This window comes from Lynx canadensis, chromosome A3 (assembly GCF_007474595.2).
Source record: "Lynx canadensis isolate LIC74 chromosome A3, mLynCan4.pri.v2, whole genome shotgun sequence".
Taxonomy (NCBI): domain Eukaryota; kingdom Metazoa; phylum Chordata; class Mammalia; order Carnivora; family Felidae; genus Lynx; species Lynx canadensis.
The window spans coordinates 17,613,373-17,638,708 of NC_044305.1; the positions used below are offsets into that span (position 1 = coordinate 17,613,373).

The 25,336-nt window shown below is 39.7% G+C and overlaps 1 protein-coding gene across 1 annotated transcript in view; it reads left to right on the forward strand.

Annotated features, from left to right (window-relative positions):
- The window catches only part of PTPRT (protein tyrosine phosphatase receptor type T), a 934,550-nt gene that overhangs the window by 684,466 nt on the left and 224,748 nt on the right, over positions 1 to 25,336 (forward strand). The window contains exon 15 of the mRNA XM_032592759.1: positions 6,650 to 6,923. Within this exon, the coding sequence (XP_032448650.1) occupies positions 6,650 to 6,923 (274 nt within the window). The remainder of the gene's footprint in view (positions 1 to 6,649; positions 6,924 to 25,336) is intronic.

Consider the following 25,336-nt stretch of genomic DNA (forward strand, 5'->3'; position numbering starts at 1 on the left):
ATACTCAATGGGGAAAAGATCATCTTTTTAATAAATGGTATTGGGAAAACTGACTATTCACATGTAAGTGAGTGAAGCTGGACCCCTGTCTTGCATCACTCACAAAAATTAACTTGAAATGGATTAAAGACTTAATGTAAGACCTGAAACATAAATTCCTACACTAAAATGGGGAAGTTTCTTGAATTTGGTGTTGGCAATGATTTGATGGAAATGACATCAAAAACACAAGCAACAAAAGCAAAAATAAACAAGTAGTTCCATCCCAAACTAAAAAACTTTTCACTGCAAAAGAAGCAATCAACAAAATGAAAAGGCAGACTGCAAAATGGGAAATAACATTTGTAAAACACATACCTGATAAGGGACTAATATTCAAAATACATAGGGAAATCCTACAACTCACCAGCAAAAAAAAAATAAAATGAAATAATCTAATTAAGAGTGGAAAAAGGACATGGATAGACAGTTTCCCAAAAAAGGTATTCATTTGGCCAACAGGTACCTGAAAAGGTATTCAGCATCACTAGTCATCAGGGAAATGCAAATCAAAACCACAATGAGATATCACTTCATACCTATTAAAGCAACTGTTATCAGAAACACAAAAGATACTGTGTTGGCAAGGATGTGAATAAACGAGGATTTTGTACACTGTTGGTAGAAATGTAAACTGATGCTGCCATTATGGAAAACAGTATGAAGGTTTCTCAAAAAAAAAATTAAAAATACAGCTAACCTATGATCCAGCATTCTCACTTTTGGTTATATATCCAAAGGAAATGAAATAAGTACCTCGAAGAGATACCTACACTACCAACTTCATGTGTTTTTGAAGTTCTGTGGCTTTTTAAGAACTCCACAGTAGGATGGAACTGGAGAGTGTTATGCTAAGTGAAATAAGCCATAGAGAGAAAGACAGATACCATATGTGTTCACTCTTATGTGGATCCTGAGAAACTTAACAGGAACCCATGGGGAAGGGGAAGGAAAAAAAAAAGAGGTTAGAGTGGGAGAGAACCAAAGCATAAGAGACTCTTAAAAACTGAGAACAGGGGCGCCTGGGTGGCGCAGTTGGTTAAGCATCCGACTTCAGCCAGGTCACGATCTCACGGTCCGTGAGTTCGAGCCCCGCGTCAGGCTCTGGGCTGATGGCTCAGAGCCTGGAGCCTGTTTCCGATTCTGTGTCTCCCTCTCTCTCTGCCCCTCCCCCGTTCATGCTCTGTCTCTCTCTGTCCCAAAAATAAATAAAAACGTTGAAAAAAAATTAAAAAAAAAAACTGAGAACAAACTGAGGGCTGATGGGGGTGGGAGGGAGGGGAGGGTGGGTGATGGGTATTGAAGAGGGCACCTGTTGGGATGAGCACTGGGTATTGTATGGAAACCAATTTGACATTAAATTTCATATATTAAAAAAAATGTATTTTAAACGTAAAAATAAAGAACTCCACAGTACACTTGTGAGACACCAGAAGTGCAAAAGGCAAATAATATCTTAATGGTATTTTGAAATATTTTTGATCTTGTAGATCACCTGAATGGCCTCGGGGACACTAAGTGGTTTCTGCTCCCCACACAGGGCCACCACGGCTTTCCCCATTGCATAAGGTTGCCTGCCTTGCTCTGCCCTGCCTAATGGCTTTAAGACTGAATTGTTCGGGAAGGAGCTGGAACAGGGCAGTAGAGAAACCTTGAATTTTACTTTTTAAGTCTTGAGGCTGGTTTTGGTGTTGATGAGTTAATTCTGAAATGCTTTTGTGTGTATTGTGTGAGAGAGTAAATGAGTAAAAAATAGTGATATTAAAAACCAGGGTTTTCACTGTAGGAAACAAATTCACGATGGGGAAGGTGAGGAAGAGTCTTGTGTTAATGGATTTGAATTGGCAGTGTCAGTATGAACTGATCATATAAATTTATGAAGCCTATTTATGGGAGAACATGGGTGTTAAATGTCCCTTTTTCTGATTCTGGGCAGTCTTCACCTGTGAACTACAGCATCCTGTCTGTCTGTCACCTGACTTAAGTATTCTGAATGGGTAATAGCACCTTGCTGGAGATCTCTTCTCCAGATATAAAAAGGGGGCCATAGGATGTGTTAGTGATTGATGGATGGCTCTGATAGGCCCCTGGTCCTTCATAGAGGAGCATGAGTTATCACCCAGACTGTCAACTCAAGAATCAGAGGGGCCATGAGGCCCTGGTGGCAGGGTCCTCCTCTAATACCTGCAGAGGAATTCCCACACCTCCTACTCTTCAAGGTTTCTGAAGCACCTGTCCTCTATGAGCTGAGGTCTTGGGACCTCAAATGTCCATCTTCTCACTGGAAGAAATAGAGGGGATGTCACAGGATGGGGAAATGTGGGGGTAAATGCTGTATGTGGTGAGGTGAGCATCTTGTTATTCTTCTCTTAATACTATCAGGATTTTTCTACTAAAAAAAAATCCTTTCTGTTTACAAATGCTCCGGAATATGTTTTAATCACTTCTTTTGCACTAGAGATACGACTTTGGAGGAGTTCTTCTCATTTAGGTATGATTTTATCATTACCAACAAGCCATAAAGAGCTTAGATAATTATGTTCCTAAGAGAAGGACAATGAGAATGAAGTTATCCCAAGAAACAAAAAGAAACTGTCTTGTCCCCCCACCCCACCCCTGCTTCCTAAAGTGTGCGTATCAAGGAAAGGACACTCACACAGCTTACATGTGCCATTCTCCTCCTTAATCAGAGTCCCCTGATCTTTAAGAGGGGCTGGGTCCACTGGAAAAAAGATTTTTACTACCAAATGGTTTATGGCTTCCTGGCCATGGTTGCACATTTGCCTCTGAATGGAGAAGCTGCAGGCACAGTAGGCCTGAGGGTGTTGCTGGCTGCACTCAGGCACATTAATCCCAATTGTATGTGAACTGTATGTTGACAACACGGTTTAACCACCACCACCCCGCCCCTCCCCAGATATCCTTTGCCAGGTTCAGTCTGCCAAGTAAAAACTACTCTGAAGGTCCTTTGTCACATGTTGTTGGCTTATGGAAAAAGAAGGGAGATGGAGAAAGAAAAGGATACTGAACTGTGAATGAAAGTCTAGCTTTTTGCTTTTGCCACAGTTTGACACAGGGCACTCAGCCTGTCAGCCTCAGTGTCTTCACCTGTAATCTGGCTGCTGAGTTTGGTTGAATTGACAAGTGAGTCCTCAGTAGTGAGATTGATGGCGGGATCCTGGGCTGGCCCCTGGAGACATGTCTTGCCTCCCTCTGTAGCCTTTGGCAGCATTCACGCGTTAGAGCCCAGTGAAGACCCACTGCTTAGCTGTCCATGACCACAGAATCTCATGCCAGTCATGTACAGTACTCAGGCCAGCCTGGCAGCTCTGCGTGATCCATCCCATCATAGTAGGGCCAAGGACAACAGAAAGCGAGTCCGGGAGTGGGATCCGGCCCCAATGAAGTTCCAAGGCTTTGGATTCTCAATTTAGAGGGAGAGGCTAACAAAAGGACTCAGGGGTGGCACAAGAGTTTTCAACTTAGAAACAAGGACAGAGGTCTTCTCATGTGGACAGGATTAACCCAAGAATAGTATGGGATAGATTGGACATCAGAGGAAAGCAGGGACTCACAGGTCTTTGCAAACCCCATTCCTAGAGATGGGGCCTGTTAGTGCCTCCCAACCCAGTCAGGAGGGCATGCAGGCTGGATAGGCTGAGTGCCTCCAAGCCCAGTTCAGTCTTTTATTTATTTTTTTTTTCAACGTTTATTTATTTTTGGGACAGAGAGAGACAGAGCATGAACGGGGGAGGGGCAGAGAGAGAGGGAGACACAGAATCGGAAGCAGGCTCCAGGCTCTGAGCCATAGCCCAGAGCCCGATGCGGGGCTCGAACTCATGGACCGCGAGATCGTGACCTGGCTGAAGTCGGACGCTTAACCGACTGCGCCACCCAGGCGCCCCCCAGTTCAGTCTTTTAGATCCTACTGCAAGCCTCCACACATGGACCCAAGAGACTGTTGCTCCTTCACTCTTCATTGCCTTTTGCCCTTTTCCTCATAGATTAGAGTTGCATGAGTCAGACCCTCAACAAGCAGTCCTGAGCACTCTGGCAAGATTCAGAGTTTTACTTGAGACTGCTGTTATATGTAAAGCAATGGAGGTCCTGAAAACTGTTATAGACACCCCTCCTCTAGGTTTGGGTCTTGGGTCTTGGTGATGTCTTTCAGAGACTTTTGAGCTTAGCTGTCTTGATAAACATAGTGGTTATACTGTTGAGAAGGACCCCAGAGTTGAGGAGGGAATGTGCCCTGAAGTCATGATTTAATTTAGGCATTTATTGGCTTCAATTTTTTTAATACATACTTTTAGTGTTATTTATTTATTTATTTATCTATTTTGAGAGAGGGGAGCACAAGCAAGAGAGGGTCAGAGAGAGAAGGAGACAGAGAATCCCAAGCAGGCTCTGCACTGTCAGTGCAGATGTGGGGCTCGAACTCACAAACTGAGAGATCATGACCTGAGCCGAAATCAAGATTTTGAGGCTTAACTGACTGAGCCACCCAGGCACCACAGACTTCAGTTTTATGAACACATATAGATGTCACACACACATATACTTTGGGATGTTAGACGCACTCACGTGTCATACACATTTAGGTGTCCACACACATTCATCTGAATGTCACACTCATTCAAAGAGTATATGTGTTCACTTGGTTTTTAGACACCCAGGTCCTACAGATGCTCATTTGGACATTATTCACACTCAGATGTAGTCTGCCCTCCCAGAGAAGTGGCCATATCCACTCACATGACACTCACCTGCACTCTGGGCTGCTGAGTTCTCATCCAGTTGTGCCCATCAGAGAGTACACATGCTCACTGAGCTATTGCTCTCCTCCACTCAAGGTATCACTCTCTTCCAAGTGTGGCAAACATTCACATGGTGTATTTTTTTTCCATCTGCATTGTTGACGATCCCCATGCTCAAGGAGATTCAGGAGAAGCCCTGCCATATTGTATCATGTTTCCTTGGGTTAGTCCCTCTATACCCTTTTATTTTAGTGAAATAGTCCTCTGCCTCTGTCTTTGTCCAAGTTATGTTTCTTAACCAAGTGTATTTAGATGGACGGCTTGATTAAAGGATGGTAGCGCTCACCATGCTCCATTTTCATAAACCATGTGCTATCTCACTATGCCATCTTTAGAAGATTGGTTTGGGTGACTGCTGAAGTCACCTTTAATTCACAAAAATTTCCTGGGGGCACTCTTTGGGCAATTGATCTTTTGTCTTAGGTCATGAGTCCAGAGAGCTCTGCAAGAAAGATCTTCTAAAAGAAAAGTATTTACAGAGAGATACAAACTGTGGACATTCAAAGAGATAATAAAATGCCATCCAGATCCACCAACGTTTAGGATAACTTTTATAAAAGGAGCCTACATATTTGGCCTACAGCTGGTGTTCAAGGCTCAGTCATCTCTCTTCACAGACTGGTACCTTCTTACTTCCTTCCAAGTTGAAGGGAATGGTACACAATCACTAGACAGGAGCTCAGAGTATTCACTGTTTATTTTGATTAGGGATTCTGTATCCAGTCATATTTAGTTTCATGCCTACTTTCAATTTTAACTCAATTTAATTTGGTTTACTTGAACAAGCATTCAGTGATGACTTTATGGGTATCAGGCAACCTAGTGGGCAATGTGGTGTTGGGATAAATGATGCAGAAATAACTAAACCACAACTCCCACTGTCCAAAAAGGTAACAGTCTAACCAGAGAAACAGTCCTGTGCTCATATTCTTACAATCCCAAGAAGATATCCATTAGTGAGTTATAGGGGAACTAAGGTGGGGGGAAACTCATTCAGAGTGAGAGGGTCTAGACAGACTTCATTGAGGAGATGAAAGATAGACTCAGCCTTTAGGGAAAGTCTTCCCCAGACAGAAGTGGATAGAAGACATTGCATGTGGAGGAAGCATGAACTGATGAAGTGAAATCCCAAGGATGTTTGTCTGGATCCACTGGAATGAGGGGTCCAAACTAAGAGTTTCCGAAAGACAGACTGGAAGCCAGGCACAAGTGTCCCCAGTGCCAGGATGAGGAGTTCAGATTATATCATTAGGATAACAGCTTATGAAAGAGTTTGAAGAGAGACTGTGTTTATATGTTTAGGAAGATCAATGAGTTGACTAGTTTATCAGGTAAGTTAGAGGTAAAGAGACCAGTTGAATCCGGGAAGAGGTAGGGAAGTGCCCAACCTAAGCATTATCAATGAAGGAAGAAAAAGAGGTGGGGTAGATGCAGATTGCTGATGTCAACTGGGCTTTTTGTTTATAGGGGCAGAGTGAGATCTAAGGAGGTAGGAATTGAAAATGAGCCCCAGACTCAATATCTGGTCACTTGATGGCCAATGCTACCCTTCACTAAGGAAAGAAAGGTAGAAGGAGGAAGAGGCAGGTTTGTAGGGGTTGGGACCAAGTTACATTTTGGATATATCCAGTGTGAGCTGGCCTTGGGACATCTAAATGGAGATCTATTTCTACACAGCAGTGGGTTTATAATTCTAAAACTCAGGAGGGAGGTTCAGTTGTAGACAGAAATGGTAATAAATAACAAGTGCATCCCTCCAGATCATTGCTCATCTGCTTCTCTTTCCTGTTCAGTGTTTATCAGCTGGTTGTCAAGGAGGAGCGACCTCAAAAATCACGGAGGGCAGCTGATATCATTGAGTGCTTTTCGGTGCCTGTGAGCTATAGGAATGCCTCCAGCCTTGATTCTCTACACTACTTTGCTGCTGAATTGAAGCCTGCCAACCTGCCTGTTACCCAGCCATTTACAGTGGGTGACAACAAGACATATAATGGATACTGGAACCCTCCTCTTTCCCCTCTGAAAAGCTACAGCATCTATTTCCAGGCACTCAGCAAAGCCAATGGAGTAAGTATGGCCACATGAAGGCCATTTCTTGCGTTTGTATTTTCCTATTCTCAAATGAGAAGTAGCATGGCTTTAGAGCAGAGGTTGCCAAACTAAGGCCTGTGGACCAAATCCAGCCCCATGACTGACACACACACACACACACACACACACACACACACACACGCACACTTTTTTTTTTTTAAGTACAGCAATGCCTTTTCATTTACTTGGTCTAAGGCTGCTTTTGATGCTACACCAATACAGTTGAGTAGTTTAGACAGAGACTTTATGCCACATAAAGCCTAAAATATTTATTATATGACCCTTTACAGAAAAAATTTGCAGACCTCAATATTAAAAGATAAAAAAGGTCTTTCAAATCACCTTTGGGAACATTGCATGCCCATCTAAGGATTAATTTCCTCATCCATAAAATACCTATCTGTTATTTATGAATGCATTAAGCATGTTGTAGTTAATCAGTGAATACTAAGTCTTTTATTATTAGCAATAGAAAATTTCCACATTAGAAAATATTCTCTTCTCCCAAAGACAAGGGAAACTTTTTTAGTGTCAGATATTTCTTTGGTCAAGATGGGATACCAGTCATAACATCACAAAATCACGGGGCTGAAAAGGATGGGAAAGGTCACCAAATATCTACCTCTCTCCCCCTACACATAAAACAATCAACATTACAACATCACAGTTAACTGGTATTAGTGCTTATTCTTGAATATCTCTAATGACCGAGAACCTACTTCTTTATCTGGTAATTTTACCGATCTTTGGGGTGTCCGTGGCTCTAAGAAAGCCTTCTATTGTACTGCCTGAAATATGTTTTTTTTTCATGTTTTTAATGTTTTTATTTATTTTTGAGACAGAGACAGAGCATGAGTGGGGGAGGGGCAGGGAGAGAGGGAGACAGAATCTGAAGCAGGCTCCAGGCTCTGAGCGGTCAGCACAGAGCCCAACACGGGGCTCGAACTCACAGACTGTGAGATCATGACATGAGCTGAAGTCGGACGCTTAACCGACTGAGCCACCTAGGTGCCCCAAAATATGTTTCTTATTATAGGTTCTACCCAATGCTCTTGGTCCATACCCTTAGGTCCCAAGAGAACCAATGCAATCACCTTCTTAGGTGGTATTCTTTCAGTTACATAAGATCTTTCCTACCATCCACTTCCCCTCTGTTCAGATACACCCATCTGGTCTTATTTTCTGCAAACTAAATATCTTTAGTTCCTCTTATGACACAAGTATTTCCCATTTTGCTTTTGTGCATATATCTCAGGTTGCCATATTTCACTCAACAAATATACAACAAACACTGACATAAGCTAAGCCCTATAGTTCATATTAAGGTTACATAGTATGCGCAACCCTCCCTCCCCTGCAAGACTTTTTCTTAACATAAGGGAGTCTGGTGTGTGCCATGTTCCATGGTATATCTGGAGAAGTGAGAAACTCACTGGAGAAAGGAAAGCTGAAACAAAAGCAAGATTTGGTGAAGTGTGTGCTGAATAGCCTCTGTAGGCTCTGGTGGCCGAGATAGAGAGTTTAGTCTGTCAGTGGCAGTCATTACCTTATGAGAAACCTGGATTGAGGAACTAATTAACATTTTAAATGTCCACATACCCATTTAAATTCCACACTGGTATTTCAGTTCTGCATTTATTACTTGCCCAAGCAACATTCCTCAGAGTCTAAAACTACAAAGAGAAGCTGCCAGACTGCCTTCCATCTGTCCATCTGGTATTTCCTCTGCATGAAACACTCTGATGTATTGAGGAAGAAGACATAAAGATGGGCAGAAAGCATCTGGGGGCCCATCTTGTCTCTGTTTCTCTGCATCCCAGACTGGCCAGTTTGTTGGTCGAACACAATTCTGAGAAGGTGTGGCTTTCTCTGCTCTTGGCGACATGTCAAGAGGTGCTGTTTGGGTTTCCATGCTGTGAAGAAGAGTAGCAGCTGTACTCAGTTCACTCTATATCACATTCCTACCATGACTCTAATAGAAACCCAGCTGGAGACCGAGTCTATAGAGACAAATGGACCCCAGGAGGAATTCCCCAACCCAAGTGTGGTTGGCCTTGAGTGGAACAAGCAGGTGAGGCAAGAGAACTGTGGGAGGTTTGGCTTTACAAACTTCACACAGTAAACTACTTCCTCAAGGAAGGAGGCTTGCCATTTGGAAAGAAGTCACCCCACTCTGAAGCTACCTCATCCAGGAAGTAGTTTCTACTTCTGCTTCCGGATGAACAAGGCCATTTAATTACTTATGCCTTCCATCCCACACCATGTGCGCTCCCATTTTGGAACTAAGATTTGCAGGAAAGGAATTGGATGGGTGCTTATGCCAGGTGTCTCGAGGGAAACATAGAGGGACAGAGGAACAGGAGGAAACAGAGAAAAAGGAGCAGAGGAAGAGCTATGGGAGCCGGATGCTCAGCATGTTGTATTTTTCTGACAAGGAAAAAACTACACACTATTTCAAATTACTGTATTTAGTATTAAGTTATACTGAAAAGAGTTAAGTTAAAGAGTCATAGGAGCAGAAAAGCCATTCTCAGTCTAACAAATCTCTGCCGGCCCCTCTCAGATTTCTCCATCTCATAAAGGGCAGCAGACAATGCAGTTAAGCCTGGAGGATTTTTGAGGAGAAAATGTTATAACCCACAAATTCTTTATCAGCCCAGTTGTTGTTCTTGTGTAAATACATCAGAAAGACATTCTCAGTATCCAGGGGCTCCCGCATGCTCTGCCTCTAATAAATCATTCAAAGAGCAATTGACCAAGCAATGAATCAAAATAAAGAAATCAAGAACAGAGAAATGTAGAATGAAAAGAGCAACACTGAACTTGGAAATTAACTAAACATAGTGTTAATGCTAAATAATTGCTATAAATATGTTACAAAAGAGAAGGTTAATATAAAAAAGTAATTAAAGAGAACATGTAAGGAATTAACAATTCTAATCAAGGTCTGTAATCTGCTGTTATGTCAACAGAAACTGAGAAAGAGTTGGAGGATTGATGAGTGTAAATAAAAATTTGCCAATTTCCCCAATTTAGACAGGATGGAACAAATAGCAACTACTTTATTTTTGATACTGAGAATTTTTGAAAAGTAAATTTTTTTAAACATAAAGGCAGATTTCCAATCTAACCTTTAAAAAACAGGAAACAACAATCTACAAAGAAAATGGGGAGAAGCAAAGGAAACTGTAAGTGATGAAACTGTAAGTGATGAAAATCAGCAACTATAAAGCAAGCCAGAAGACCAAAGTACCAGGTTTGATTCTTTTAAGTGGTTCTTTGTTCCCCTCTTTAAAGAGGAAAAAATATCTTGGATCAAGCTATTTCCATATTACTAGAAGATTAAAACCATACAAAGGATGAGGCCAAGTCACATTAAATTAAAACAAATTAAAGGAAAGCAAAAAATGGCCATTTGTTGCAGGATAGTCGTTGGCCAGATTGAATAACTTACTGTCAATCAATTTTATTGCTCCCAACCCTACCTGCAAGTTTCATCAGAATGGGGTAAGAAAATTTTAGGGTCCAGGTATATTTATTCTGGATATTAAATAGAGTTTTTTTTTCAGTTCACCAGACTGGATAAATATCCAGCCTGTACAATCAGACTACCTACGCACAAAACCCTAATAACTCTGATTTTAAGTAAGCTATTAAAAATAGTTACATGTGATTGATCAATTAATTAAGTAAACCTCTAGCAAGTGCATACCAAACGTCAAAAAAAGGCATTTCTTCACTCATTAAATGTTGACATAAGATCTGTGTTGAATATTAATGGGATGAGGATAAGGATATTCTGTAAATTCTACAGTAATCTACATAAATGTGGAAGTATTTTAATCCATCTCTGTAAACACAATGGGGAGCCCAAGTATGATGTACATCATGAGGCATGGTGCTCAGAGACCTTGCAGGTATTTTCCTGAAGTGTGGATTGTTGACAGGCACTTTTACTGGGAATTTTGATCAGATTAGTAATATCACATTTAGCCATTGATGCTTTCTTATGGAGAACAAAGGCAGTGTTGGCTGTTAGAGCACTGTCCTTGGTTCTGACTCCTCAGTGCCAGTCTTTCTTGTGAATCAAGCCATATTGTAACCATTTATTTTGGATATGGCTATATCATAGATCTATTATATCATTTTAGAACTGGGTAATTTTGCAGTGTCATCTAATGCAGACCAGCAGCCTACAAAGAAATCTCCAATAAGGTGTTCTTGGCAGGGCATTATAGAACCTCAGCTTGATCACTGCAATTCTCTGGAGGGAAAGAGTTGATTCCTTTGTGAGCAAGTAAAATTATTAGAACTTTCTTCCTTCTATAAAGCCAAATTTGGTCTTCTTAACTCTGTACTCTTGGGCACTTGTATTTATTTGAACAAATCAAATCTTTCTTCCCATGTCAGCCTCTTGGAGAAAATAAGACCGTACCAATTACCATCTTTGTTTGGTCACCCAGGCTATATCTTATTGATGTCTAACATGCAGTTACTTCTGTTTCTCACTTGGAATGATTTTCTCTATCTTCTTAATCCTATTTATTCTGTACTTTCATAGACATACTCCTTTTTTCCAATGCCCTCCTTCAAAACGATGCCTAGAACCTAGAATTGTACTTCAAAGATAGTTAGACCATGCCTGCTACATGTTCACTACCCCTCCTCGCCTTACCATTTTCTAAAACATTATTTCCCTAACATTCCAAGATATTTTTCTCACTTTGGGGCCGTTATGCAAGCTGTAATTCTACCTGACTGTCTCTTCTCTTCATTCTTTGCAGAACTAGTACCTTCTCATTTTTCAGGCCTCCTTTTCGATGTCCCATCCTCTGAGAACTTTGCATTTATATTTTCTAAGAGCTGTCCATGCCAGTACTCACTTACATGTTAACCTGTTCTTTTTTTTTTTTATAACACTGAGCACACTTTTAATTGCACTTATTTTTGCGTAGTGCATGCCTTCATCCTTAAACTGAGAGCTACCGGAGGTAGCAGCTCTGTTTTGTTTGCCTCTGTATTCTCCATACTAAATACAATATTTAACACATAGTAGATACTTGATGATTGTTGCATGAGTGAATGAATGAGAGTATGAACTGTTTTGAACTGTTTCTTGTTTGTGAGTCTGTTTTCTTGCTTATGAAATCGAAATGGTAATATAAAACTCACACAGTCATTTTGAAGATTAAATGAGAAAAGATCTTGAATTCTGAAAGCTACCAAGTAAGTGTCAGTGCAGTCTGAATTTCCATTCTGTGTGGCATGAGAGATGTGGTTCTGAGCTATTTTCACCATAGACAGATGAGCCCCTGGAGGACCTTCCTTCCATCATAGCAGTAAGACTTTTCCCCAGCTGTCTCATTTCCCAAGCTCCAGGCTCCTGGGCAGCCTTGATTTCCTCCAAATCTTCCAAATGGTACCCAGAGTAACTGTCTCAGTTGTAAACAGCAGGTGGGTGCAGTTTTGCATTGTTTTCTCCCCCACTCCTCCCAGAATGAGGTCTGCTGAATCTACTGTTCTCTGCATCCCCACCACCATTAGCCATAATTGTGAAGTTGAAAGGACCATAATTAACGGTTGGATGCAAAACAAGTGTGGCAAATTCATGCAAATATCCACCAGAAGCCACCTTTTCTTGGGCAGGGTTGTTGTGCATGTTATATTTATGCAGAGAGAAAACTCTTTCCTTGCCATATCTTTTTCATCATGTAGGAGCACATTTAACCTGGATGATGCCTCTGCCAAATGGTGATCTAAATAAGAGAATTGGGAAGTAGAGGGTGATTGTTCTCATTCTCTCGCTTTCTCTTCCAGCTCCTGAACTCAATTGCCTCTTGAGAGCAGTTGGAAGCCAGATGCTATTTTGAAGGGGTCCTCATGTTTGCAGTGTAATCACATTATAATAGTGAGGATTATCTAGGTAGAGTGTGGTTATGGAGAGTTCTGCGTCTCTGAATGTACTGGAAGGAGCTATATTTAGTTGTGTCCAAAAACTGTTAAAAGAATGTTTGTACATGGATTGGTTTTCTGAGGCATGGAAAGAACTGAGAGGTTGTCAGTCATCAGACAGACTTGGCTTTGAATTTGGGCTATTTCCAATGATGTGAACTTGTGCTGTTACTTAACATCTCAAGATGAATGACCTACCTCCCCCACCCCCTGCCCAAGTTCTTTTCCTTTTTGCTGCTTTCCTGCAGCTCCTCTCCTGAGGCAGGGGAAGGTTGGAGCGTCCTTATCTAACCTCAGGAACTATGTCTATGTGGCAGCTGTTGACTGTCTTGACTCACCCATCACTTAATTGCTTCATAACTTCACTTCAGGCTTTATTTTTATTAGTTTAATGTTTCACACATGGTCCAAGTCTGACCTCTGTTCTTGTTAAATCTTGTGACATAATTGATTTTGTCTTTGGGGAGTGATCTTGCCCCTCCCAACCCCGTTTCCTGATTCTATTTCTCCTTTAGTGACTTCTCACTTGTCTCCTTTAGTGACTTCTCACTTGTCTCCTTTAGTGACTTCTCACTTGTCACGTGAGGAAAGCTCAGGTGGACCATGGAATGAGAAGATAGGGGAGGCCCAAGCTCAGATGGGTTAGGGTTAAGATCATACAGGGCTATCTCATGACTTGGGTTTTAGATATTCCAATCAGGGAATTTATAAGAAAACCCCTGTATTGGTTAGGACAAACTAATTTATGCTATAGTAGCAAACAACCATGAAATCTCCATGTATTATCAGAAAAAGAAATATTGTTCATTCCTTCTGCATGTCCAGAATGGGTCGGCAGAAGGACTCTGTTCATCATAGTCACTCAGGGGGCTGAGGCTAAGGGAAAGTCCATTTTGACATATGCTTACACAATCACCAAGACAGAGAAAGAGAAAGGTGGCAAAAGGGCGCTCATTCTAAAAAGTTTCCACACAAAATGATACCCACCACTTGGACATTTCATTGGCCAAGGCTATTTATGCGGCCATGCTTAACTTCAAAAACAATGAGGCAGCTGATTCCAGCCAAGTGCCAAGAATGTGAACTTAAGGTATTTGAGAACATCCTTAATGACCACCACACTTCCTTATTATTGCCCATAATGAAACTTTTCCATAAAATTCCCATGATACACTCAATCTTGAAGCACCTGTCCATTTCCTATTACAGATCCTGAGAACTTTCTATTATTGTGCTCCTACTGCATCCCAGACACTAAGAAGATGCTATCACCTGTGCTACTTCCCAATTGGTCTCACAAAGCGACTCCATTTAAATCAGTGAATGAATAGACTGCCAGGAGCATCCAACAATCTCATAGAATCTCAGTTACTTCATACTGAAGAAGGGATTTTAGTAACAGCTTTCTCATTTTATCTACATCAATACATGGTAAAGAAATGTCTAATACTCCCTGTTGACACTATTCCACTTTGAAAAGCAGTGGTTCTTCCAAGTCTACCATGAAGTATGGTTGAGAGGCCTCAGAAAACTTTAGATCTCTCCCACCCATCAATTGCTGCCAAAGTATCAGAAAACTGTGAACTGAAGACCTCCACGTATTATTTTACTGACTTGTTACCATAGTCCTATGTTAGGAACTTGTCTCTGGATTGTATCAGCTCTGCTGCAGCTGAGTGAAAGTAGAGAGGGAGACTGAAATGGACATTTGGAAGCCAGGGTTATCACCAAAACCTTTCTATAACCACTTTGGAAAGCTTAGGCCTGGTCAGTGCCCCTCCAAGTCCTGCTTTGTCACCGGAGCCTGCTTTGCCTGCCGCATCAACCTGCCCAGTCCTCCTTCCCAATCCTCAGATCCTGGGGATCACCAAGCCTCCTGAGCTTACCTACCTCTAAGCTCCATTCTACCATGTGAGCCTTAGCACCTGCTATTAAAAGTTCTGAACTTCTATTGAAGCCCTGTTGGGGCTCAAACTTCTCTTACTAAGTGAGAGAGAAATTCCCTGAGTGTCACCTTGTACAAATACCAAAATGAGCTCTCCCAGGTTGCTAATTTATTTTTTCACTCACTGCTAGTTCCTACAGATTTTATTATCATGGTATGAGACCTGAGGGACCAAGAACATTTTCCTTTCAACACAAAGATACTTTAGACTCATTTGGAAAAGGAAATGGAGGTTACCCAAATGTTGATAGCTGATAATCTTGTCAGTCTGGGTGTTGAGGCTCCAGCCCCCAGCCCTCAAAAGGCTCATGGAAATAACAACCTAAGTTTCCATATAGCAGGGGTTTCTGCTTCCATCAGGCCCCTTGCAAACCAAGGGTCCTTATGAAGTTTGGCACAATTGGCATCCAAATGGTGAAAAAGTTGGGATACCACTGAATTTGGAAACTGGATCTATGACTTTAAAAACTGGCTCTGCTATTTTTCAGCTTCATGAAATGAATACCTGCCTACTAAACTTCAGTTTCCCTATCTGTCAAGTAGGGACAAGATATGCCCTCCCAAGCTCCCCGGAGTCTTTGTAAGGAATAAATAATAGATTGTGATAACTTTATTCATATTCCTAAGCACCTTTTGAATGAAGATATCACATATACGTGTATGTGTTTGTGCATGCACACGTGTGCAAATTCAGCATATGTGTATACATGCATAATACACATAAATATTTTAGCATGTGTATATAATTATGTGTGTATATACGTGAATACGTATGCATACTGACTTAATATAAATTTTAAATTAGCTCAAGAATCTTAGCAGAAGAAACGCTGTCATTACACTAGAGGCCTAACATAGGTGGTTAATGAAATAGAACATTAGCTGTACCTCCTGAGCTTCCTGGAAGCAAAGGCAAAAAGGAATGTATGGCAGATTTGCAAAGCTTCTCTTCATGGAAAGAAGCATACATACTTTCCATGGGAGACTCTAGAAGGGAGATTTATCATGTATATTCTTACATAAGGGGCCCTGAGGAGATACTGGCCAATATCATACTATCTCTACTCCAATACCATACTATCTCTGCTTCCCAATCAACATTGTGATACAATATTAAATTGAAATTTAATGGAGTCATTTACACTCAGTGATTTTGTTTCTTGTGCTGTATAATAGCATTAATGCCATCAATTCCATTAAATAAATTAATGGATCTCAAAGATTTTTTTCCCTAGGCATTGTTGATGAACATACCTGGTACAGAGTCTGTTGCATAGGTTGGCACTGACCACCCATGTGACCTTAGGAAAGTGATTTAGACTCTATGAATCAAGTTCTCATTTGGAAAATTTTTATGCCCATAGTATCAACTTTATCAAAATGTAAATATTAAATAAGAAGATGCATTAAAAATGCTTATCATGGTGCTTGGCTTGCAATAAACACTGAGTTAGTGTCAGCTATCATTATTAGAATGTCACAGGTGATATATATGAGGCAGAGTATACAGGTGTACTAAGGAAAGGACACGAAAAATCAGTCGGTGCACAGACTTTTGAAACCCATCAATCAAATTTGAATAGACTGGGAATAGGGTTCAGGAGGAGGTAATTAAGGGAGGAGAAACAAAATCAGCGAAGTCCAAAGTATGCAAAGACACCAGTTGGCACACTGGATACATCGAGGAGACAGGAAGAGTGAGATTTCAAAGGGAGGTTAGAAATGTACTTACAGAGAAACAAGTGGGCAGTTCTGCAAGCCCTTCCTGGAAACTGAATGTTGGTCTCGTTCCAACCTTTGCATCATGGCCCCCAGATTTGCCCATTAACTCAATTTATTGGGCTGCAGAGTTGATGAGATTCACAGAAACCAAACCTACATGAGACTGGTGGAGATAGTAAGCAATGACTTCTTAAAAACTGAATTGTTCATTCCTCCCCTCCAAAAAGATCCCTGGGTCTTTCCTATCTTAGAAGTCTGGGTTGCCCAAGACATCTCACTTGCTGTATCCAGTTGCTCACCAAATCCTAATGGTTCGACAGTCAAATTTTCTTCAATCCACATATTCTTCTCATTTCCAATGTCACCATCCTCATCCTAAATATCATCATCTTGTGCCTGGGAAACCTCAACAGCCTCCTAACTGGTCTTCCCACATCCGCTCTTCCTTGCCTCAAGCAAGTGTAAATTGCACAATTACACAGCAAGTGTAAATTCATACTGTATGTATCTTCATTTAGCAGATGAGCAAGCCAAGACTGAGGATGTGCCGAAGCACATTCCAGGAGCAAGAGACCGAGCTGGGTTTGAACATGAACATGTAAAAATGCCATTAGGCAGCCTTATACATTTAGTGCCTTGATGCTGATTCATTACCCCACAAAGTGGAATCTGACTAGACTGAAATCAGCAGGGTCTCTAAAAGACCTCAGATCCCCCACACATCACATTTATCTCTTTCTCTGCCCAGATATGGCCAGCCTCAATCCCCTGCTTAATCTTGAAACACCTGCTGGCCCTGCCGTTAACATCAACAAATAATGAGGAGCTGTACTAATAACAATTATCATAATAAATTGGCCCTTGATTACATCTGTCACCTGAGAATTTCAAAGACTTTACAAACATCAATTAGTAATTACAGCTCAAAGGATCTCTCACAGAGAGCCGTGATCATTAAGGTCAGATAAGAGCTATGCAGGGAGGCATGAAGGACGGTTCTAGCTTCCGTTGGTTTAGACCTGGGAGTTCCCAGTCCCTTGTGGAAGGTCTAACGCTCTCTCTATGAGGCCCAGGAACCACACTTTGGACATCCCAATTAGAGTATAATTCTAGTGTTGAGGAATGGGAAGCATGAAATGTAGTTTTAGAAGGGAGTGTATAGATTATACGGTGCCCTTCTTACAACAGAAAAAGAAACTGTTGTCCAGAGTGGGGAAGTGATTTGCCCAAGGTCAGAGCCATGACTTGAACCCAGTCTCCCCCATTTATCTGCATTTGTTTATTCTGCAAAACTGTGTCATCATTGGCCATTCTCTCCTCTGTAAGGAGATGCTGCTGCTGCTGCTGATGGTGGTGGTGGTGGCAGCAAAAATCCAACAGTCATTTATTAAGGGCTTGCTCTGATCTGGTGGGGAGATACACAGGTAAACAGGTAAATAAGGTACAGTTCCTGCCCTGGAGAACGCACAGTACAGTGGGAAAGACAGTCATGAAAACAAATGTGTATAATAAACCGTATCAGGGGTCTCATTGGTGGAGTACCCACTGTACCCCTGGAAGCCTGGAGATGGAGGGGATGAGAAGGTACTTAGGAAAAGTTTCATAGAAAAAAATGACAATTCATCTGAATTTTGAAGGTAAGTGGGTATTTCTCATGCAGACAATAGGTCAGAGGACTGAGCGTGTCCTATAAAGGAAGCATCTGAGCAGAGGCCCAAATTGTATCATTCCATGATTTGGGAAGATTTGATAGGATTGATTCTGAGATATAGATAGAAGGCCAGAGAGAGAAAGACAGGAAGCAGATAATGAGGGGTGGGAGGACTTAGCAGGCTATAGTTAAAAGCTTAGAATTTATTCTCTTTTAGACAGGGAACATGATTTTGTCAATAATCCCAGTATCAATTCATTATAATAATAAAGCCATGCACGTCTACTTCTTTGCATCTCTCAGGCACATGTGCGTTCAAAATTTTATTTAACCCAGTGAGATGTGCATTGGGTATTGCTACCATTCCATAGATGAGGACAGTGTGATTCAGAAAGATTAAGGAATTTGCCCAAGGGATTTGCCCAAGGGATTTACCCAAGTTCACTCAACCAATGAAAAACAAAACTAGAATTTGAATGTCTAACATCCCCCATTTTTTATGGCATGATCAGTATGTGCCAGGTACTGTGCCATCAGTGAAAAGAATGAGCAAGTCTCTTGCCTTCATGGTCTTTCTTTATATCTGGTGGGAAGCATGGAAAGTTCATAAAAATTACAATTTCATGTAAGGATGGGTGAGAATAGAAAAGAATGATCTATGAAAGAGGGTGACTGGAGAGTGTGGCAATTGAGTGGAACCATCAGGGAAGGCATCTTGAGGAAGTGACAGATACAGAACTCAAATGATCAGGACATGAAGATTATGAGATTCCAGGCAGAGGGAACAGCAAATGTAAAGGCCCTGAGGACAAAATGAATTGAGTAGGTTCAGGGATTGTAAACAAAAGCAATCTGCCTAGAGGGAGAAAGTAGTAAAAAGAAGAAATGGCAATGTTGGTTTATGCAGGGAAGTAACAATCAAGGGGAAGAGCTGGGGTTTTACCCTTAGTCTACCAGGAATCCATTGGAGAGTTTAAATAGGGATTAGTGGGATCTGTCCTAGGCAGTTAAAAGATTACAGAGAGGCATGAATTATCAGGGTCAAGAAAGGCTGTAGGTAGAGTGGACAGAAAGCTATTGCAGCCATTTAGGAAAGAGATAATGGCTGTAGAGAAAGGTGGTAATAGCTGAGACAAAGAGAACACAATATATTCAGGATGTGGCAAAAAAATATTCTCTCCCTTTAAGAAATTTGTTAATATGGAAAATTTCAAACTTGTACAAAAATAAAGAGTATCATAGACTCATTTCTGTATGCCCTTATTTCAACAATGATCAACCCATTGCCAGTCTTCTTTGATCTACCCCAATTCACTCCCTCTACTCTGGCAAATATTTTTGACTCCTTGTTTCAAAGTCATTTCAAACTTACAGAAAAGTGTCAAGAATAACATAAAGAGCTTTCATAGACCACCCTAGCTCCCTAATTGCTTACAGATTACCATATTTGCTTTACCATTCCGTTCTCTCTCTCTGTCTCCCCAACACTGTCTATCAATCTGTCAGTCAGTGATCTGTCATCCCTTTACACCTAAATGCTTCAACATGCATTTCCAATACAGTACAATACAATTACCAGGAAATTAATGTTGATGTAATACCATTAGTCCCAGCTTTGCCACTTGACTCAGTTATGTCCTTTATGTCAGATTTTTTTTGTTTTTGTTTTTTTAATCTGGCCCAGGATCACTTGTTACATTTAGTTGTCATGTCTCTTTAGATTCGTTATATCTCAGCCTTTCCTTGGCTCTCTTGACCTTGAGTCTTGAAAATTATGACAGGCCAGTTATTTTGCGGAATGTCCCCGTGTTGGGTTTGCTCGGGATTAGATTAAAGTTATGCCTTTTTTGGCAGGAATACTACAAAAGTGATATTGAATTCTTCCCAGTGCATCATATCAGGAGGCACTTTATATCCATGTGTGCCATTATAGGTAATGTTAAAGTTGATCCTTAAAGTGTTCTCCACCAAGGTTTTCCTCACTGTAAAGTTACTGTTTCTTTTTAATGCATACATATTTTGTGAGGATTTATTTCTAGACTAGGTAAACATCCTGTTCTTCATCAAACTTTCTTCCCTTAGTTTTAGCATTTGTTGATGATTCTTGTCTGAATCAATTCTTGATAAGATGTTTGCCAAAGGATGTTTTTTCTCATTCCATGATAATTTATGTATTGGTTAACATCTATTGTGAGGATGGACTCTCCTTTCTCCCTTGTTTTTAATGTATTATTTATTTCTATTAGTGAAAACTCATAGATTCTGATTGTACTGAGTCCATGATAACCTATTGCCATTATTATTTATTTTTATGCTCAGATTGTCCCAGTCTTAGTGGGAGCCCCTTCTAGTCAGTTCCTATATCCCTTTTTTTTTTTAAGATATATTTTGCTGACTTATAGCCAGGTGAAAACTATACATGTATCTTCTGATTTTTGTTTTTAGGTACAGATGCATTTGCCAAAGTAGGATGGAACGAGTATATCTCATTTAACAGGTCATTAGTTTGATCTATTGATTTAAGCATTTAAGTAAGCAGTTTGTGGCTCTCATTTGTCTCTCTGTCCAGATCGTGCAAATATAAGAAGTATACCTTCAGAGAAGTACCTTTGTCCTTGTGGTATGTCCCCATAAGTTCTTGGAAACTTTTTTTTTATTTTTCTGGTACGATTTATTGTGCTTTTTGTGCACCAACTCCAATTCCTTTTAATAGAGAATGGTACTTAGAAACCAAGATCTGAGAGCTGCTGAGTATTGTTGCTGATGGGTATTATTGCTTCTGGCTCTCACAGTGAAAACAAATACAAGATATACATGTACCTATATACTTTCCTATATCTATCTGCCTCTCTGACTGCCTACCCAGTTAATAATAATCTCTGTATTAAAAACCAAGAGTTTATAATTATAGCCCTAATTCCAATCCGACATCACAGGATTCATTTCAGTCTTCACCCCTCTCATATTTCAGCTCACTTCTCTGGCAGTGAGAAATTTTAATTATTCTCAACATATTTCCTTATTCACTCAACCCTAGAATACCTAAAAATTATTTTCAGAATTACTAACCTATATCACTTTGTAAAACAAACCAATTAACTAGGATTCAACATAGACTTATAGATGGGCTGTACAAAATATTGTGTTCAGAGTTAGTTGGTTCTTTTTTCTTTCTCTAAGGTACGGTTGTTTATTGGGAATGTAGTTAGGTTTATTTGGTTATCTTTGTTACTAATTTTGGGTTCATTTTACCCATTTATTTTTTGAGACGGGGGGAGGAGCAGAGGGAGAGAGAGAATCTTGGGCAGGTTCCACGCCCAGTGCGGGGCTTGATCTCACAAGGGTGAGATCATGACCTGAGCTGAAATCAAGAGTTGGCCACTTAACCGACTGAGCCACCCAGGTACCTGCCCCCCTTTCCCCATTCTTACTGCTTTTTTTTTTTTTTGGATATGTAAAACATTGCAACATGGTTCCAAAAGTGTAAGCTATACAAAAGAAGTGTATGCAGAAAGGTACATACCATTTCTTTCCCCCCCATTCCCACTATCCCCTGTGGGAAATCAGTGTCATTGGTTTCTTGTAAATTATTGGAAAAAATTAAGAAGTTCACATATATTTTATTTCCTCTTATAAAAAAGGTGACATACCATGGAGACCTGAAAATCACTTTATATTATTTCATAGAGATCGTTCTTTTTTATAGCTTCATAGTATTTCATGATGTAGCTATATTAGTCTACTCAATTATTCTCCTATACGTACATATAGATTTTTCCCAGTATTTTTCAATTGCAAACACTACTGTAATAAAGGAATGTATGAATATATATTTCTGTATTTTGGGAGGTGTCTTCAAAGTTATACATAAGAAATTTTATCTTGGCTATTAAATAATGCTGCAACAAATGTAGGGGTGCATGTATCTTTTTGATTGAAACAACCTAAGTATTCATCAGTGGGTGAGTGGATAAAGAAGACGTGTCATGTATGTACATATATATGTTTATATGATGTGTATATACACATGCACAGTGGAACACTACTCAGCCATTAAAAAAAAAGAGAGAATGAAATCTTGCCATTTGTGACAGCATGGCTAGCCAGACTTTGAGGATATGATTATGCTAAGGCAAATAAGTCAGAGAAAGACAAATACTTCATGACTTTATTTATATGTGGAATCTAAAAAACAAAGCAAACAAATATAACAAGACTCATACTCATAAATACAGAGAACAAATTGTTGGTTACTGGAAGGGAGGGGCTTGGGGGAGAGCAAAATGATTGAAGGGGAACAAGAATGCCAACTTTAATAAAATAAATTGGTCAGGGGCAATGTATGCCATAGGGAATATAGTCAATAATATTGTATCAACTTTGTATGGTGACAGATGGTAACTAGACTTGTTGTGGTGATCATTTCACAATGTATAAAAATGTTGAGTCACTGTGTTGTCTACATGAAACTTATATAATATTGTATTTCAATTATACCTCAATTTTAAAAGAAGAAGTTTTATCTCAATATGTTTTTAATCTCCTTTCTCTTATTATAAGTGAAGTCATATATTTTAAAATATATGTTCATATATTTAGGAGACATTTTAATTTAATTTTTTAATTACTGCTTTATATATGTATATTTTTAAGTAAACTTTGTCCCTGTTGTGGAGCTCAGACTCATGATCCCGAGATCAAGAATTGCCTGTTCTACCGACAGAGCCAGCCGCTTTTCCTTATGTCTTTTGCCTGATTTTCTATCAGGCTTTTTACCTTTTCCCCTCAATTTCTAAGGTCTATTTATATATAAGGAAGGGATATTAGCTCTTCTCTTTTTAAGTTTTTTAATGTTTATTTTTTAGAGAGAGACAAACAAGAGTGTGAGCGGGAGAATGGCAGAGAGGGAGACACAGAATCCAAAGCAGGCTCCAGGCTCTGAGATGTCAGCACAGAGCCCTGACAGAGGGCTCGAACTCACGAACTGTGAGATACGACCTGAGCCGAAGTTGGATGCTTAACTGACTGAGCCACCCAGGCAGACCCTCTTTTCTTTTTACTTTAAAGTGTTTTTTTTTAATTTATTTATTTTGAGAGACAGAGAAAGCACAAGTTGGGGAGGAACAGAGAGAGGGAGAGAGAAAGAATCCCAAGCAGGCTCTGCACTGTCATTGCAGGTCTTGATGGAGGGCTCAAACTCATGAACCCTGAGATCATACCCCAAGCCAAAAATCAAGAGTTGGGCGCTCAACTGATTGAGCCACCCAGGCACCCCAAAGGATATTAACTCTTTCTCTGTGTTATATGTTACAATTTTTCCCAGTTTGTTGTCTTTTGACTCTGCTTATCAGTGTTTTTGCCACACCAAAAAAAAAAAAAAAAAGGTAGTGAAATGCATCAATTTTTTTTATTGCATCTACACTTTGAGTCAGAGTGAAAAATCTTACACCAAGTTTATAAAGGAATTCACACATGTTTGCTTCTACTGCTTGTATAGTTTCATTTCTTTACATTTAAATTTCTGATGTTTGGTGTTTATTTTTGTGTATGGTGTGAAGTATGGATTTAATTTTGTCTTTTTTCCCCAAATGTCTGTTTGGTTGTCCTAGCAACATTTATTTATAAGTCCATCTTTGCCCCAGTAATTTGAGATGCCCCTTTTCTCATATTTTAGATTTTCATATGTTCTTGGGTCTTTCTCTGGATTTTGCATTCTGTTCCCCTGGCCCATTGGCCTATTTATGCACTAATACCGCACTGGTAAAATTACAGAGATTTTATGTTTTTAATATGTGTTAGGGCAAGTTGTCCTGCCTGGACTTTCTCTTTCAGTGATTTCCTACTTTTTGCATGTTCATTTTTTCATGCAAGTCTTAGTACCACTTGTCCAGCTCCATAAAAATCCTATTAGTAATTTTACTGCTATTACCACTCATTTATACATTAATTGGGGTGAACTGACATCTTTAAGATGTTATATTGTCCTAGCTGAGAACAGAGCATAACTTTTTTTTGTTCCAGTCTGCCATTATGTTTTTCAGGGGTGTTGTAAAATTTTCTTTATAACGGTTTTGCACTTGGTAAGTTTATTACCAAGTATTTAAACTTAGTTGTCATTGTAAATGGGATTTGCTGGCATCATATCCTCTATCAGTTGTATGTATGGATACTGTTCACTTTATATGTTAATTTTATATCCTGCTAATTTTTATCATTAATTCTCTAAGGATTTCTAGATATACCATGATGTCATTTGCAAACAGAAATATTTTAAAGTTTATTTTCCAATTTATATGCCTCTATTTGATTTCTTTTATACAAGTTGCACTGGCTGCTACTTCCAGTATTTTCTAAAGGGGTAGTGGAGACAGAGAATGTTCTACTCTTGATCTTGATGTTAGTGGGAATGCCTTTACTAAATCCCCATTAAGTAGGATGCTGATTTTAGGACTAAAATATATTTTTTCATTATATTATGAAAGTATTCATCAATTCCTATTTTCTTGAGTGGCTTTTTAAATTAGAAATAAGTACTGAATTGCATCAAATGCTTTTTTTATGTTAGATATAATGATAGGATTTTCTTCTTTGATCTCTTAATACAGTGTGTGTGTATGTATCATATGAATGGATTTTTTCACATCGAACCAACCTTCCACTTCTAGAATACATTCCTCTTGGTCATAGCATTTAACTTTTCCCAATGCAAGTGTTGAATTCTGTTTACTAAATGTTAAGAGTTTTACACATTCGAACATAAAATTGATCTATAATTTCCCTTTTTTTTTTTTTTGGTATTATCTTTACTAAGTTTGTGTGTCAGTGTTAGGCTGGTTTCATAACGAAATGAGCAAGCCTTCCTTCATTTTCCATGTTGTAGAACAATATATGTTAGTGCTATCATGTCTTCAACAGTCTGGTTGCAGTTTCCCTGTGAAAACATCTGGGCACCGTTTGCATAGTCCTTGATATCTTTCTGTTTCTTCTGTGGAATGTGCTGTAAGTTTTTATTTCTATTAGGACCCATTTTTCCTAGGCATTTATCAATTTCATTTAGCTTTTCAGAATTTATTTCCAGACATCTAAGGAGCAGTCTCATTTTTACAGATTTCTTCTTTT